Below are 15,513 nucleotides of genomic sequence, written 5' to 3'. Positions count from 1 at the left end.
GCAGCCATCCGGGTACAAGGCTCGGTGTATGCCCCGGCCGGGTCTCCGCCCTTTTGGTTCCTATTTTCGGCCGAGGCCGTACAAGGAGCGGAGACGCCGGGAGGAAGAAGAGGCGAGCAGCAGCAGCTGAGGGGAAAGCGGAAGTCAGCCAACCCCACCCGAGCTGAGCCCTGTCACCGGAGCCCACTCACCTGTACCACCTTCATCCTGACACAGTGCCCGCCATGTCCCCCTCCCCGGGGCCTACACAGCGCCCCCCGCACCCGTGTGCCCTCCTTCTAAGCCTGCATGGCGTGTATAAGGCGGCTGCTACCTCCGCACACATAAACACAGCACCGACCTTCTCCTCATCAGACAGCTGCTCCTCCACATCCGCCATCTTCTTCACCCCCTTTTCCTGACTGACTGCGCGCGCCCCTGAGGGCGGAGTCACACGTCACGCGACGGCCCGCCCAAAGGAGAGGTGACGCGAGCGCGCAGCGTGCTGGGGTGACGGGAACGCGCACGGAGATAGTTTACATTCCTCCAGGACATCAGAATTGGATGAAGATGGCAGCTATGTAAAGGGATAATGCTGTAAAAAAGTGAACATTGCTAAATTGTGTTGAATAATGGGTGTGGTTTATAAAGATAAATGTTAGATTCTGGGGTTATGCAAAGTGTCTATTTCACATGTGTAGTACAAATGTAAGTGACAGATACCAACATAGATCTAAATATCAGAGGCAGATAATAGGCCCCCTGTCCCCAAATACAGACCCCTCAGTGACAGACCCCCAGGCAGCCCATTTCTTACCTGCTCCTGCCCTGATCCCCACACAATTACTGAGGAATCTCTAGGTCTTCAGTGATTGGTTAGCTGGCAGAGTAGGAGGAGGAAGACCGTTATATGATCAGAGAATGGAACTAGAAAAGGCTTTCACCACTCTCCAGTATTTGCCCCAGCCTTGGGAGGTCATCCCATATAACTAATTTAGTTCAAATACCAACACTGCCCTGCAGATGTTTGGAGACCTGAGAGGTGTAATGATCACAAAAATATCCCATCTTTATCACATGAGTTCCTGAGTATTTCACCTTCAGGTTTTTCTATTGATGGAGGGGACAGTTGTAGTTAATATTAATATATTGAGGGGCTGTGTTTTAACCTGTCACCTATGGGCCCAGGGCTACCATGCCGGATAGTGAGTCCACCTCTAGAAGTGGGGAATGGTTGGGACATTCTCACTGGGGGCATTTACCATTACTTTCCTGTTCAACCTGGTGTTATTTGGGACAAGAATGTTCCCAATTATTATAGTGACAGCAACACCAATAGGTGTGACAAAGGATTCATTACTATATCCAAACTAAAAATAAAGCTTTGTGTAGACTTCCAATTCCTTGTCCTGTTTCTGGTTTCAGTTTAAAGACTTGTTCACACTTGCTAGTGTACTTGTTCTAGTGCTTGAAATCCTAAAACAACAACTGAAAAGCATCTCATTATAATGGAAAAAAATGTGAGCAATCATAGAGACTCCCCATGATAGGAAGGATCCCATGGTCAGTTTTTCTATCACCAATTTGCATAGATTTGCAATGCTTTTTCAACTCCTTGTAAGCCTTTGACTGTTGAGGAGGTTTTGGCAGTATATAGGAAGAAGAAATACATACAAGTGACACGTTTCTTTTTATACCCCTTATTTTACGTGTAAGAAAACCATAATGCTGGACAAATGCTTCCATAGAAGTTTTCAAGATTTTCATAAATGCTTTTCAACTACTGTACACAACCTCATGAAAACTCCAAGGAACATTCAGCAGTTGGATTTGGACTCTGGAAAACAGTAACCTCACCATAACTTTATCATCTGTGTGAACAGCCCTAAGAGACTGCATGGACATTGCACGAGCCATTACTAATGTAGCAATGCGGTTACCTATATTCTGCCTCCCTATGGCCAATGCAAGGTGAGAAATGAACCTTCTTAGGGTAACTTCTCTCTCGTTGTCATCTGGCAGATAAGGTATTACATTCATCGATAAAGCAGAGGGTTTTCCTCCTAAGATCATTATTTACTGTAGAATTTCAACTATGTTGCTCCTTCTATCGTCTGATAAGGTGATATTGTACAATATACGATTGGAGGTTTCAGTCCTCTCACAGCCAAATCCAATTTATTCAATTGCTCTTCTGTGTTCTCACTGGTTTCTTATTATGCCCACATTACACATTGTCTTCTGTGGTGACCATATAGAGGTAACACACTTCCACCCCACTCCCTTCTAACAGATCCCCGTGTGGGTAAAAAAAATAAAATGCCCATTTGACACTTAAAGCTAACGCTAACCTTACCCTCCAGCACCCAGTGTTCTCTTTTCAGGGTCCTGTCTTCAGGATATTAACACTTCCCATTGGCTGGCCAGCAGTGGGAATCTTGGATAGCAGTTAACTCGGAAAAGAGTGGCTGGAGACCAGAGGAGTGACAATGGATCAGTAGTCCCCTTCAGACAAAGTAGTGCTGTCAAGTGACCTAGAACGCAGACATAGGTGAGTGTATTTTTTTTTTCTTTACCAGGTATGGAAGCAGGTTCTAGGTTATGCACAGTGATGGACTTTTTTTTAGGCAATTCAGTGTTCGGTCATCAAGATAACTTTATCTAGCAAATGGAAAGCTCAATAAATGCAAATCAAGTGCTTCTCAGTAAAATCTGTGCAACAGTTTTTATGTGTAATTGTAAACCCTGCTCATGGAGGGGCAGAAGGGCAACTGACAGATTTGCTCATGTCTGTAACACAGATTTTCCCCTACAATTAGAAGGGGGTCAGGGACAGGTTTAATTCGATTGCAGTGCAGCATGGGGGAATGATAAATGAAGCTGAACTCCTATTTGTCTCATAATCTGTTTTTGTGTTCCTGCTAACAGCTGCCATACTGCACAACAGAAATGATAAATGTGCCTCACTCTGTGCTACTTGTTTCCTTAGTTAACAGATATATTTTGAAATTGAATAACAATCGGTTGGGCAGATGGATATGAAACATTGACTCCAACCCATCAACATTCTTTCTGGCAAGGTATATTTTTTAGTTAGTATACATTAGTCTCTGCACATTATATATAGATATATATTTTTGCCCACGTGCTTAAAAAAAGAAGTACGAATTGCTTCGTGTAAGGCAGGGGTGTCAAACTCAAATACACTGTAGGCCAAAATTAAAAACTTCGACAAAGTCGCTGGCCAAACTGGAAACTGAAATAGCACCACTACTACAATTCCCTGTGTCTATAAAACAGTCCAATGCGGGGCCATGCAAAGGCAGAGAGGCCGCTGGTCTATAGACACCAGTGATGCCGCTACTACAATTCCCAGCATTACTTGCGTCTATAAAACAGTCCAATGCGGGGCCATGCATAGGCAGAGATGCCGCTGGTCTATAGACGCGAGTGATGCCGCTACTACAGTCCATTATTTTCAACCTCATGGTTTTTATATTCTTCTTATAGCGGCACGTTATTCCACTGTTATTTATTGAAAGTTTGCCCGCTTTTTTGTGTGCTGCTCCATCTTATTAAATTAGTGCAGAGTTTCTTTTTCTCATTGATTTATATGAACTAACTTTATGTTACTTTAATTTTAAATCATCATATCACATTATATTAATATAAAAAAAATTAAATACTTGAATGCCACTTGAATGGCTCCCTAGCTTCTAGCTCAGCTGCTTAGAAGGATTGTTTAAAACTTTCGTCCTGCAAAACAGACTTGATCCGTGGATCTATGAACATTCATTCCTTGATTTTCACAGTGCTTATGTTTGGAAATTTCTCAACAAAGTACCCATGACCTTTACAAGGTTCTTCATCAAGCTTAGCTTGATATGGAGAGGTAACAAAAAATTTTTATGTGGATCATCAAGAGGTATGAATTTGACACGACTAGGTATCTCTTGGCTGCCAGATATGCTTGACATAATAGCCCTGATTTATGAAAGCTCTCCAAGGCTGGAGAGGTTACACTTTATTCAGTGAAGCTGGGTGATCCTGTAAACCTGGAATAGATTTTTTCAAAGTAATTTGCTATTTGTTGGTAAGTGTTTTTAATCCTGGACCAGATCCATTCCAGGTTTGCTGAATCACCCAGCTTCACTAATGAAAGTGTATCCTCTCCAGCATTGGGAGCTTTAATAAATCAGACCCAATGACCTGTAGCAGCTGGGCTATCACATAGGCAAAGGAAACAGCAGTTTTTGTGTATCCTCCTTGCATTCCTATCAATATGCCAATGATCTTTAGATGACCACAGGTGTTCCACTGGTGTCTTTTCTATTAGATTGGTTTAAGCAAGATCTTCATGTTGTCAAAGAACAGAACAGTAATCGGTACACATGGTTTGGAATAGCCAATTTGCAGTAGGACTGCCTTCAGGCTTCTTTGTAAAGAAACAATAAAGAGACACCCGAAAACATGACAAACTGTTGAAGAGTCCATTGATGTCATAGTAATAACACAACGAGCGATTATTAGTAGGAAAGTTGTCAAGTTAAGAATTCATGTTCTTTAATGAGTTGCAGTAACACCTATTTCATGCAAGTACTTCTACTTAGGCTTTGGATAGATTTAGGTCATGAACAAGATCATTCAGCTCTGCTTTCTGGTTCGGAATCTTCATCAGACACGTAATCAGGATTAGATGATTCTAAATTGTAACTAGTTGCACCTTCACTGTATTCCTCATCACCTTCTACAGAAGCAAGTTCATCATGTGGTGGTACAGAAGTAGGATGTAAGGAACCCTTAAGCTCCCTATGCTCATATTTAGCAGGTCTATATATTCTGCCTTCACAAGCCTCGCATGGCCTCTCATTTTGTTAATGCTTGAACTTAAATCCTTGCTTGGTGCTCTGGTCACTTGCTCTTCGAAATCCCGCTCCTGCTTTTGCTGTTGATATTGTTCCCCATTGTAAAAATCTGCATGTTTAAGGATTGTTGCACTATTCGCTTCCAATAACTGCATTTAACTTATCCCTGACTTGCGGCTTTATAGTGTATGCTGCCAATGCTGGTCTCCCTCCTGTTGGTAGAAACTCTGACATAATGCTAAGGCTTGTGAAGGCACAATATATAGCCTGTTTTTTATTAGCCACAGGTGTTGCCAAACCAGGAGGTGACTCTGCAGCAAGCCACCTGCTGGTTGCCTGTGGAAGCACATGCAAGGTGTGCTAAACCACAGTGCCACCAGCAGGCAACATTGGGAGCTGCATGGTTCCTCTCATAGGCAATTAATCATTATGAGGTGCTTCCTTTAAATTTAAAATCCACTTGGATTGCAAAAATACAAATCATTTAGATTACCTTTACACAATTTAGCCAGTCACGCAGTTCGTTGGAACAAATGGTACAGATGACATGGGGAGCCCAATATACAGCCAAACTAAAATTTGTATGTTTTCTTAAGAGCTCTAATAATTGGGCGATGTTGTTGACAAAAACTTTGGGAACAACAATCCCAGGTGGTGTCCCATCAATTATTGGGATCTTGAATAAGAAGTCATTGCAGTTAGGAATTATCACTCAGAATTTGTGGAATTTTGAGTTTAAGGGAAGAATTAGCAGCTTCTGAGCTGAAACTCGGAACTCAGAAATGACAGAACTCCAAGGTTCATTTTGGTTCAGGCTTTCACATTAAATATTGTACAGCTGCTCCTTTTCTAGGTGCTATAAATTTGGAAGTAGAAAAAAATGATTCTTGTTGAATTGTCTTAAGGTAAAAGAAATAGTAGGAGAAAATACAGCACAGGGCACTTTACTTTTTCTAAACCCCCAACCCTCTAATTGGCATACGAAACAAGGCAGTGAGTGTATGTGCCCCCTCTATTATCCATAAAAGATCCACTGGAATTGCCAAAAATCCCCCCTTATTTTACCGAAAAACAGACTCCTGCCTGCGCCAAATGGTGGCAAGGGTCATTGTTGGGGAGAGGGGCTGTTACCCCTATACTGAGAGTATCGGCAGCTGGGAAGCCTATTCTATTTAGAATCTAAAAGCCATCCCTAATAAAGGAGAGAGGCCAGATATCTGCCCCCTACCCTAGGGAATAAGTAAAGAGGTACATAGTACCCCTTACTCATTTCTAGAAAGGATTATAGAAATCCCTAGAAATAAAAATACCAGAAACACATTTTATTGTTCTGTGTTTTACTGATAGTTATGTTTTTAGGATCCAGCAATGTGCAGAGGGTCACATGAGCAGTTTTCCAACTGTGCATACTTCAGGCCTCTTGCACATCTTCTTCATGGCAAAATCATAGATTTTGTGCAGTGGAATTCATAAATATGTGAACGTGTAATATTTACAAAAAATATTATGATTGACTTATATGATTATGATAAAACCCCATTGTATCTGTAACTACTGGGATGTTAATGAAGGACCTTGCTAAAAAAAACCTTGATTGCAGTAGAAACATTTGTTGTCCTCTATAGCTAAAATTTATTTTGATTTGAGGTGCCATTTTTGGTGACAATACTATATTCAGGGGCTTTGCAATTAACATGAAAAGTTGGTGGGCAGCAATAATCTACATTAAAAAAACAGCTATAATCACCTATTTTAACTACTTATCCAATGCAATCCTTGGAACAGTAGGATGAAGCATGTAATGTTTTTGGTTTCACTTATTTGTGCGCACTGCAGCCATTTGTACTCTGAGAAAAAGGAATGTATTCATTATTATTATCAATATTTTTCTAATTTTAATATTACCGTTATCTGTTTTATAAAAAAAAGTGCCAACATGCACACGGCGTCCAAACTCATTTCTATCAAGAGTAAAGCATAGATGAGTGGTTATTAAGTGGTTGGCAGACATTCAGGACCTATAACCAGCCATTCACTTCAGTTAAACCACCCATCTTATTCTGCATTTTTTTATGTTTTTTAATGCTATTTTACCCTGGTATTACCAATGAAGTAAATGGGAATTCTAAAATAATACAGTTGTTCCCAGAACAGGGATTTAAAAATCTCTTATATCTGTTTAACTTCTAAACCAAAAGTGCAGATTTTTAAACGCTGAATTGGACTGATCTGCTCCAAACACGTCTACACATTTTTCAGAAGGCCTAAAAGCATTGTTCTTATTTTAAATGGAAAATTTCAAATTAAAATCATACCTTTAATGAAGATAGCACAGCTTTTATATGGGTGTTTTAGTTTGCTGGTCACCATAATGCCAAAGGCAGTGCTCACTGATCTTAAGTGATTGGGCAGGGAAGGAGTCCTATTTGCTGTTTCAATGTTGTTGGGAAACAATACAAAAGTTGGTAACTTAGGGGCAGACTTTTAGCTGTTTCTTAAAGTTAGTAGATTTGTAATCAAGGTTCACAAAGAGACAGTAGTGTATATACCCAAAAAAATATAGGATGTTTTTCTTCATCCAACAAAATATAAATTATAACACTGCGTGAGAAGCCCTTAAAACTAACACTTTTAGTGTGATTTGGATGATTGGGTTTCCACTATAAACACTTGCTACCTGTTTAGTGTTTCTAACACATATTTATGTACAGATATATCAGAATACATGTAGATGTGTACATACATACAGTATGTCAAATGTTAAAACTCACTTCAAAAGCTGTATAGCAGTTTCAGCAGTCTTGCCTTCATTTTCAGAAAGAATGTCTGAGAACTGTTGTAATAATTTTTAACAGTTATCATATTGATTTTTATTCAACTGTTTTATTTTATTCTTATTTGTGATTCTGTATTGCATCCTATTTTCTGAAACTTCTGGTATTTGTATAATATAAAGCATTAAAACAAACTGCAATTAAGAAATTAAATAAAAGCAGATCAATAGATTTACTCTAGATGGCAGTGTTGGTACATTTTCAGAAGAAGTTCATTGACTTGCCTTTCTTTCCAAGTTTACTTCTAAAAGACTTGTGTTGCAGGTTGCAATGAAAATTAAAGTTTTTAATAGGTTGCAAACACAATATAAAATGCCTTTCGAAGAAAACATGTTAAAATGCATTTTCTAAATGGTGTTTTGAAATATTGTTACACCATTCAGTGTGAAATGGTACCGTTTCATTTATTTTTTAGTCCTACTACTCCAAGCCCTCCTTTCCAGTCTTATACTTATCTGTTAGGTATTGATGCACCACATACCTATTTTTAGAATGTTCCTGGTGTAGCCTAGGCATTTCCTCTGCACATGCATGCCAAATGATGGAGAGTTCAGAGCATGACTCTCTACATGGCCAAACAAGTGTGCAGAGTGTATACATGGACCTGGCAAGGCCACAGCCATTTATTTTTGTTGGTAAATGCATATTATAGTTCTAAGTATATAAGTATTTATGAGATTGAAGTATTCTATACAAATACATCGTTTTACTGCTAATTAAGGTGCATGTATAACCACTTTTTTACGAATAGACTAGGAAGGCAATTCAAACCCCACTTGAGTTGTTATTGTTGTCTGTGTCTCAGCTGGGAAGATTTACCCTTTCTATAGATCCAAGTGAAAGTTGTCAATACAACATATTTGAGAGGAAATCTTCTAATATATATATTTGTCTTTTGTCAGGGCTAAAATGCTTCCCTATTCCATCTGCAATTCAATGGGCTATACGTACATACCGTTTAAGAACCAGCGATTGATAAGAATCTGAACAGTCCATCTGATGTTGTTATTTTAGCAAAGTCTTACGTCTCAAGTGCAGGTGTGTATACTAATATTTACTATTAGTGTCCCAAAAGAGAGACCCCCCTGAAAGTCCCCCTGTCCTGTCTACTGAAATCTTTCATTTCTTTAGTGTAATTCCCAAAGCACAGTTCATGTATGACAGTTTTTTACATGCCTGTTATGAGCACTGATTTCTGTAGTGTATGTTAGTGTATTTCGGTATGTTACTTGACTCAGAGGAGTAGGATCTGACATAGAGCAAAATGTGCAGGAAAGGCAGGTGGAGGATCTGATATGGAACTATATTATGCTAGCCTGGAAGTAGTGGAGAAAAATATGGATGGTGTAACAAGAAAAGCAGAGAAGTGAGGTGGGTCTGACCTTGTAAAAAAGATGAGTGTTAAGGATCTGACTTGGGACATTACGTAAAGGGATGGAGTGTGAAGGATATGATAATCGGTGATCAGAATTGCAATTTTTTTTTTTTGTTGTTTGTTGGCTGGTTATATTTTTAGTGAAAAAGGAAAGAATGCAACACAAAAACAAAACATGCGTTACCAATAGCATTACTGTTAACATAAAATCATGTAACATTCTCAAGTAATGATCCCCTATTAGGGTGGTTAAGGGTATACATGGTGCACCACAATAAAATGCTTCAAATTAGGAAACTTTATATAGATGGATGGCAGGTCAAAGAGCTAACCCAGCTGCTGTGTGCATAGAGCTTCCTGTGGTTTACCACAAACACAGAAGATAGGAAAGAATATCAGTCTATACAACCATTCTGCAATAAGATAAGAGAAAGCAAACTTTATAAATGCAATGCCGATGTTCTTGCTACTTTATTGCAGTGGACAAAGCACATAAAACAAATTATATCTATTACTGTTGCCCCAGGTGCATGCTGAATTACACATCCTCTCACTGTTCTGGGCCATCTTAAGTAAAACATTCTGGGTTAGCCTGAAACTTAAGTTCTAACCCTTATAAGAGGAGAGCTGCTGAAGTCCCAGTACATTCTGAGTCTGCAACCATTTCTATTTTACTGGAAGTTGGCCATTGGCCAATCTAGCAAGTGTAAGGCTACAAACACACGTGAGATGATTCTCGTCCGATAAAAGCCTCAGGGCATGTGTGCAGAGCTCAACCAGCGTCGTTCATGGATCTGTCCTGGCGGATCTACGAGCAACGAACAATCGGAATACAAGTGAAGGGGAGAAAGTGCAGCCGAGTGCCGCTCCATCGCTTCCTCCCTCTACATAGAGAAGAATGACGCTGTATGTCTCGTTCAGTCTTTTGGCATTGGAAAGGATTGTGTCAGATCTTTTCCAGCGACAATTATTGAACATGTGTATGTAGCCTATTCTGATTCTAAGCTATGGGCTCTTACAGGTCACTAGATGATACAATAGGTACTGCATGTGAAGACATTTTTGTGTCAGCTAAAAAGGTAGGTAACTTAAGCTTGAGTTTGCTTTGAAACAAAGAAACTATCAATGTCAGAATTATGCAGTATGTGTAGTAGAAGATTAGGATATGATCTACCTGTACAGGAAAATCTACAGCACTAGACAGCAGGTATGTTACTTGACTCAGAAACTTGCCTTCAAAAACTTTTGCCCATTATGTGTGTCAAGTATATATTTTCTTCTGACAGTCTCAGTAGTATGCAGCTCCAGCTATTTTGAGAAGGTATTGATATGGTATAGTATGTACATAAGATTTAATTAGCCAATCATTATTTGAGAACCACTTAAGTCTCCACACAGTTCATAAAATGTAAAAAGAGGCTCAAAGAACTATTGTCCTGGAATCAATTTGCAAGCTGATATCCAGTGTGTATATAGTTTAGATGCATTTTACAGAATGGGCTTAGCATACATCTAACTATTTTTAACATACTTTTAACTCATTTTAACTCATTTTAACTCATTTTTTCAAACTTGCCTACCCATCTTCTTCTGTCTGCTAAACCCTCATTACTTCCCACCACTACATATCGCCCATCCTATTGTGTGTGAAATTCCCCCACCTACTAGATTGTAAGCTCTTCGGAGCAGGGTCCTCTCCTCCTGTATCACTGTCTGTATTAGTCTGTCATTTTCAATCCCTATTTAATGTACAGCGCTGCGTAATTTGTTGGCGATATATAAATCCTGTTTAATAATAATAATAATAATAATAATAATAATACTTCCTGAAAAACATTTGTACCTCTTTAATACTATTTATTTTATATTATATGGCTTCCTCTTTCAAATTGGAGTCTTGGAGAAATAATGCTCCCATGTATTTCATTTCTTATTGATAAATTTTAGGTAATAAAAAACAAATTATGGAGAGGCATTGCTAGGATTCTAAAAGAACAAGGCAGAGTTAATGGCAGGCAAAAGGCGATGTAGTAATTTCGGGATGTGGCTAAAATACAGATTTACCACTTCAGCTCTCATAATTTATTGACTACAGTGGTTTTTACATTTCTAGTGTTGGCCTGTGCAACACCTTTGTCAAAATAGACTTTTTTGGCGTTATTGGGCCTGATTTATTAAACCTCTCCAAGGCTGGAGAGGATACAATTTTATCAGTGAAGCTGGGTGATACAGCAAACCTGAAATGGATCTGGTCCCGGGTTCTAAACATTTGCTAACAAATGCCAAATCTGTTCAGGGGTTGGAGGATCATCCAGCTTCACTGATGAAAGTGTATCCACTCCAGCCTTGGAGAGCTCTCATAAATCAGGCCCATTGTCTTGCCTATGTAAATTAAAGACAAAGACAAAGGAATTAAAATATATACCCCAAAATAATTGAAAAATATCCTCTTGGGCAACCGAGGGATCTTTGGGTGCATGTCCCAAAGTTTAAATAAATGCATCATCAATTTTCCAAGAGTTAATGTTAGGAAATGCTCATCTGTCCGGCAACTCCGTGCTGTGCACCATCACAGTAATAAACATTGTTCTGTCCAGCAATGTCATTTGCAACAGCTAGAACTAAGATAGCAGCAGCCCCTGCTTCCCTTTAGCTGTGCAGCCTGATGGATTTATGGCATCCCCAGCATCCATTGGTAGGCTATGCACAGCTGAAGAGGATTCTAAAGGCTAATCAGCTCCTGACTCAGTCCTGCACTGCTATTGGCTGCGGGGACTTTAAAGCCTTTTCTGCTTCCAGTCACCAGTGCTGTTATAGCGTCTGCTGGGCTTACCTGTGCTAGAGTGATTTGGAGTATTTCTCTGTTATTGACCTGTGCCTGTTCCTGACTATCCTTTGAACTCTGCCTGGACCGACCTTTGCTTGTGACCCCGACTCTGCTTGTGCCCTTCCCTTTGTACCTTGCTTGGTGGACTGATTTCCTGTGTTTTGACTTTGGCTTGTTTCTGGATTTCCTGATAATTCTGTACTCTGTATTTGTGGGCTCCTGGTCAGCTGCTGGCCTATCTGTAGACACCATCCCTTGCGCACCAAGTCCTGGAGACAACTGAATGCTGGGAGACGCAACCAAGTATTTTATTATAATTTACTGGATTTTTTTGGTTTTTAAAACAATTTTTACTTAGGACATGCTTACATTAGCTATAAAATCTTTTTAGACTTTATTTGCACTTTTATTTACAAAAGAATACATATAATATTTATTTATATTTTCACTTGGGACATGTTTCCACCACCCCAACAAATTTGGTGACAATTATTTATTCAGAGGCTTTGCAATTAAGTCAAGGGGCTCTATTTTTAAAACAGGGAATTTGGTATTCCCTCATACATTTATTTTGTGGGAATCAATTACTTCCATTGAAACACATGAACCCTTGAGGATGCCAATGTGGGAATGTTTAAGGGAATGTCAGATTGCCTTATTTATAAATGTCAATATAAATGTAAATATAAAATATAAATGTCACAAAATGTCAGCAGGAGCTTTGTAGGGAGTTTTACTGACCACAGCTTTTATTAACAGAAAATCTACATGCTTTTTTACATTTTATTTTTCTTCGGACACGGCTCCACAGGTTCACACTAACCCCTCGCCCCCACCAGCAGTGTTGGTGACAATACTATTTTTATGGCCCTTGCAAATAATTTACAAATATGAGATGTATTAGATTTCTGCACAAAGTGTGTCTGTTTTCCAGTGTTTATGATGACATCATAAATCAAATATTTTACATAATGACATTATATCAGATATGAGTAGGGCTGGATGGAATGTGTAAAATTAGCTTGTAAGTAGCTGTGTGATACATGTAACTTTACTTTTTTTTTAGTTTTTTTTTTTGCCTTCCTCTGGACCAACTATGTCTTATAGGGTTTTATATCTGCGATATGTTTATTTACCTAGTGGTTGAACATTATGGACTTATGTCTTTTTTAACCTAACCTACTATGTAACTATGTAACCATATTCCTGACTGAAGTGCTAACAAATACCACAATGTTGTTTTCTGTAAAGTTCTATTTGTATAATGTATATATAGTCACTGTATGCAAAACATAAACTAATCTGATATACAGTAATGAAGGTGCTGAAAGAAATTTGCTGAAGTAAAATCCTTGGGCATTATAAAACTTTGGCCTATTTCCAGGGTACTGCATGCCTTCAGACTTAAAAATGAAATGTTAATGTGTGTGGTGGGCATGAGAAGTTCATAGCCCCTGATAAATTCATTGCATGGTGATGGGGCTTATAATAAGACCCTGACAAGGATCACTCTTCACTCTCCTAAAAAACAGCTGCACTACAGTCCAAAGAATTGTGACTCCAAGATCTCTCTAGGATGACTTTGATCCAGATTAAGAATACTGACAATGTAATTAACGTAACGTGAGTAATGTGCCTGCTCCTGCCAAACATTGTTAAAGCGAGCTGAGACCATAATGCGGAACACTCTGCTGAATCACTGAAGCCAACGTGATAAAAGGTCAGTGGAACAAATAAAAGACACTTTCATCAGGGAGAACTGATGAGGAAGTGCTGGGTTACTGGAGAATTCAAACACATGACTCATTCTCATTTATTACGATTCTTTAACTTAGCTCTCTGTCCTAGTAGTGAAATCTATAAATGCCTGTACAAAAAGCAAAAAATATGATGCTACAACAACTTTTAGGCTATAACTGTTCACAATAAACTGATTACATTACACTGACTTTATGTCTGTATATTCCTCCTAAAGGTTTTATGACACCATGGGCCTTATTAAATCACTCTATGACTGGGAGATATAGACTATCATGGGAGAACCTTAAAAAGATTTCATAAAATCATTTCCTATCATTTTGCAACTGTTTTAAATTTTGGACCAGATCCATTCCAGGTTTCCTGGATCACCTAAGTTCTTCCATGTTAGTATATCTTCTACAATCTTAGAGAGCTTTAAAAAATCAGATTCTATGTTCCTCATATTCCAGTATTGGAAGCAACTGTAAACGTTTATAGTTGGGTTTTGTAGAATAAAATATGTGGGTTGTAATCTCAAACATCCAATTTGTGATGTAAAAGAGGATCTATACTAAAAGAATATGTAAACTGCCATTTCTGACCTGGTTCTGAAGCATGCAGTTTGCCTTGTTGGTATTCTGATCCTTTGCCTTTAATACTTTCTGAATCACTGACCCAATTGTCACATGATTTGTCACACAGTTACCTGCATGCTTCTTTCAGGTGTGCAAATGGAATTACTGACACAAAAAGATCAGCTCCATATCCAGGCAGTGAGCATTCTTTGTCTCTCATTTAAGGTCATTCTGAATGCCTCTTCCTATCCTGGAGAAAAACACTTTCTGGCAAAATTGTGTCACCTATACTCCTTATAATACAACCATTCCACAAAGTGTGGGGTTTGCGTAACTGACACAATCCCATATGTACACACAACAAATTCTATGGTCTACTAATTAGATTTTCTGCACCACTTGCTGTTCTGTGTTGAAAGCTGTGACTGACCAGGCAGACTGTAATTGAATGTATCTTCAGTCTTTGTTCCTCTGTTGTTTGCATAACTGTGTCCTATCTGCAATAAACATGGCCCATTTTCTTCTTACCGTTCAACGTTGGCCCCTCCTTACCTTGCGTTAGTTTGTAGCAGAGAACCTACTTTATATCCTAATAAACATACTTCCGATGTCCTTCTCAGTGTAGTATGACAGTCCTCTTCTCCCCATTAGTAAAATCCTAATGCACACCCAGTAACACATACATGGCGCTGACACACACAGTGAGGGCTCTCAGATATGGTTAGAGCATAAATGTATATGCAGGGTAAAAAATAGGTATTTTGGTTTATATTCTGATCAGTTTATACTTGAACATATACAGTATTTCTGACCCCTGCTCTCTGTAAATTATGCCCTTCTAACCCCGTCTAACAATTTTGCACGATCTCTCCCTTTGTCGTGGTTGCTACACATTAATGCTCTCTTCAGGATGCCGTGGGCCTTTCACAATCCTAGCAAATCCTCTCACCATACTCCTGTAGTGTTTACCTCTTTCACTACTACTACAATACAAGGTATCCTGGACAGGGCAGTGTACACTAAGCATCAAAAAATGTTGTAATTATGCAAGATAATGTCCTGGTGGTAGTTGAAAAAAAATAATAGTAGTCGAAAAACAATAATTATCTTAGTTGATGTGATAAGTTTAAATAAAATGATTTGTGTACTTTTATTGATGAATATTTATGTGCTTTAATGCAAATTATTTATAAGCCGTAATATGTTGGTGCTATATAAATATTGTTTATTATTATTATTAACCTCCTTGCAGTTAAGCCCGACCTTCGCTCGGGCAAAAAAAAACTGCAAGGATGGTTAAGCCCGAGATTTTGTACAT

At 38.8% G+C, this 15,513-nt stretch overlaps 1 protein-coding gene across 1 annotated transcript in view; it reads right to left on the bottom strand.

The window, feature by feature from the left end:
- Window positions 1-440, bottom strand: part of LOC140324019 (F-actin-capping protein subunit alpha-2-like) — a 15,709-nt gene extending 15,269 nt beyond the window's left edge. The window contains exon 1 of the mRNA XM_072401558.1: window positions 341-440. Coding sequence (XP_072257659.1) covers window positions 341-379 — 39 coding nt within the window. The 5' untranslated portion in view covers window positions 380-440. The remainder of the gene's footprint in view (window positions 1-340) is intronic.
- Window positions 441-15,513: the final 15,073 nt, after the last annotated feature.

Source organism: Pyxicephalus adspersus, chromosome 2 (assembly GCF_032062135.1).
Source record: "Pyxicephalus adspersus chromosome 2, UCB_Pads_2.0, whole genome shotgun sequence".
Lineage (NCBI taxonomy): Eukaryota > Metazoa > Chordata > Amphibia > Anura > Pyxicephalidae > Pyxicephalus > Pyxicephalus adspersus.
This window is presented reverse-complemented; position numbering and strand designations above follow the sequence as displayed.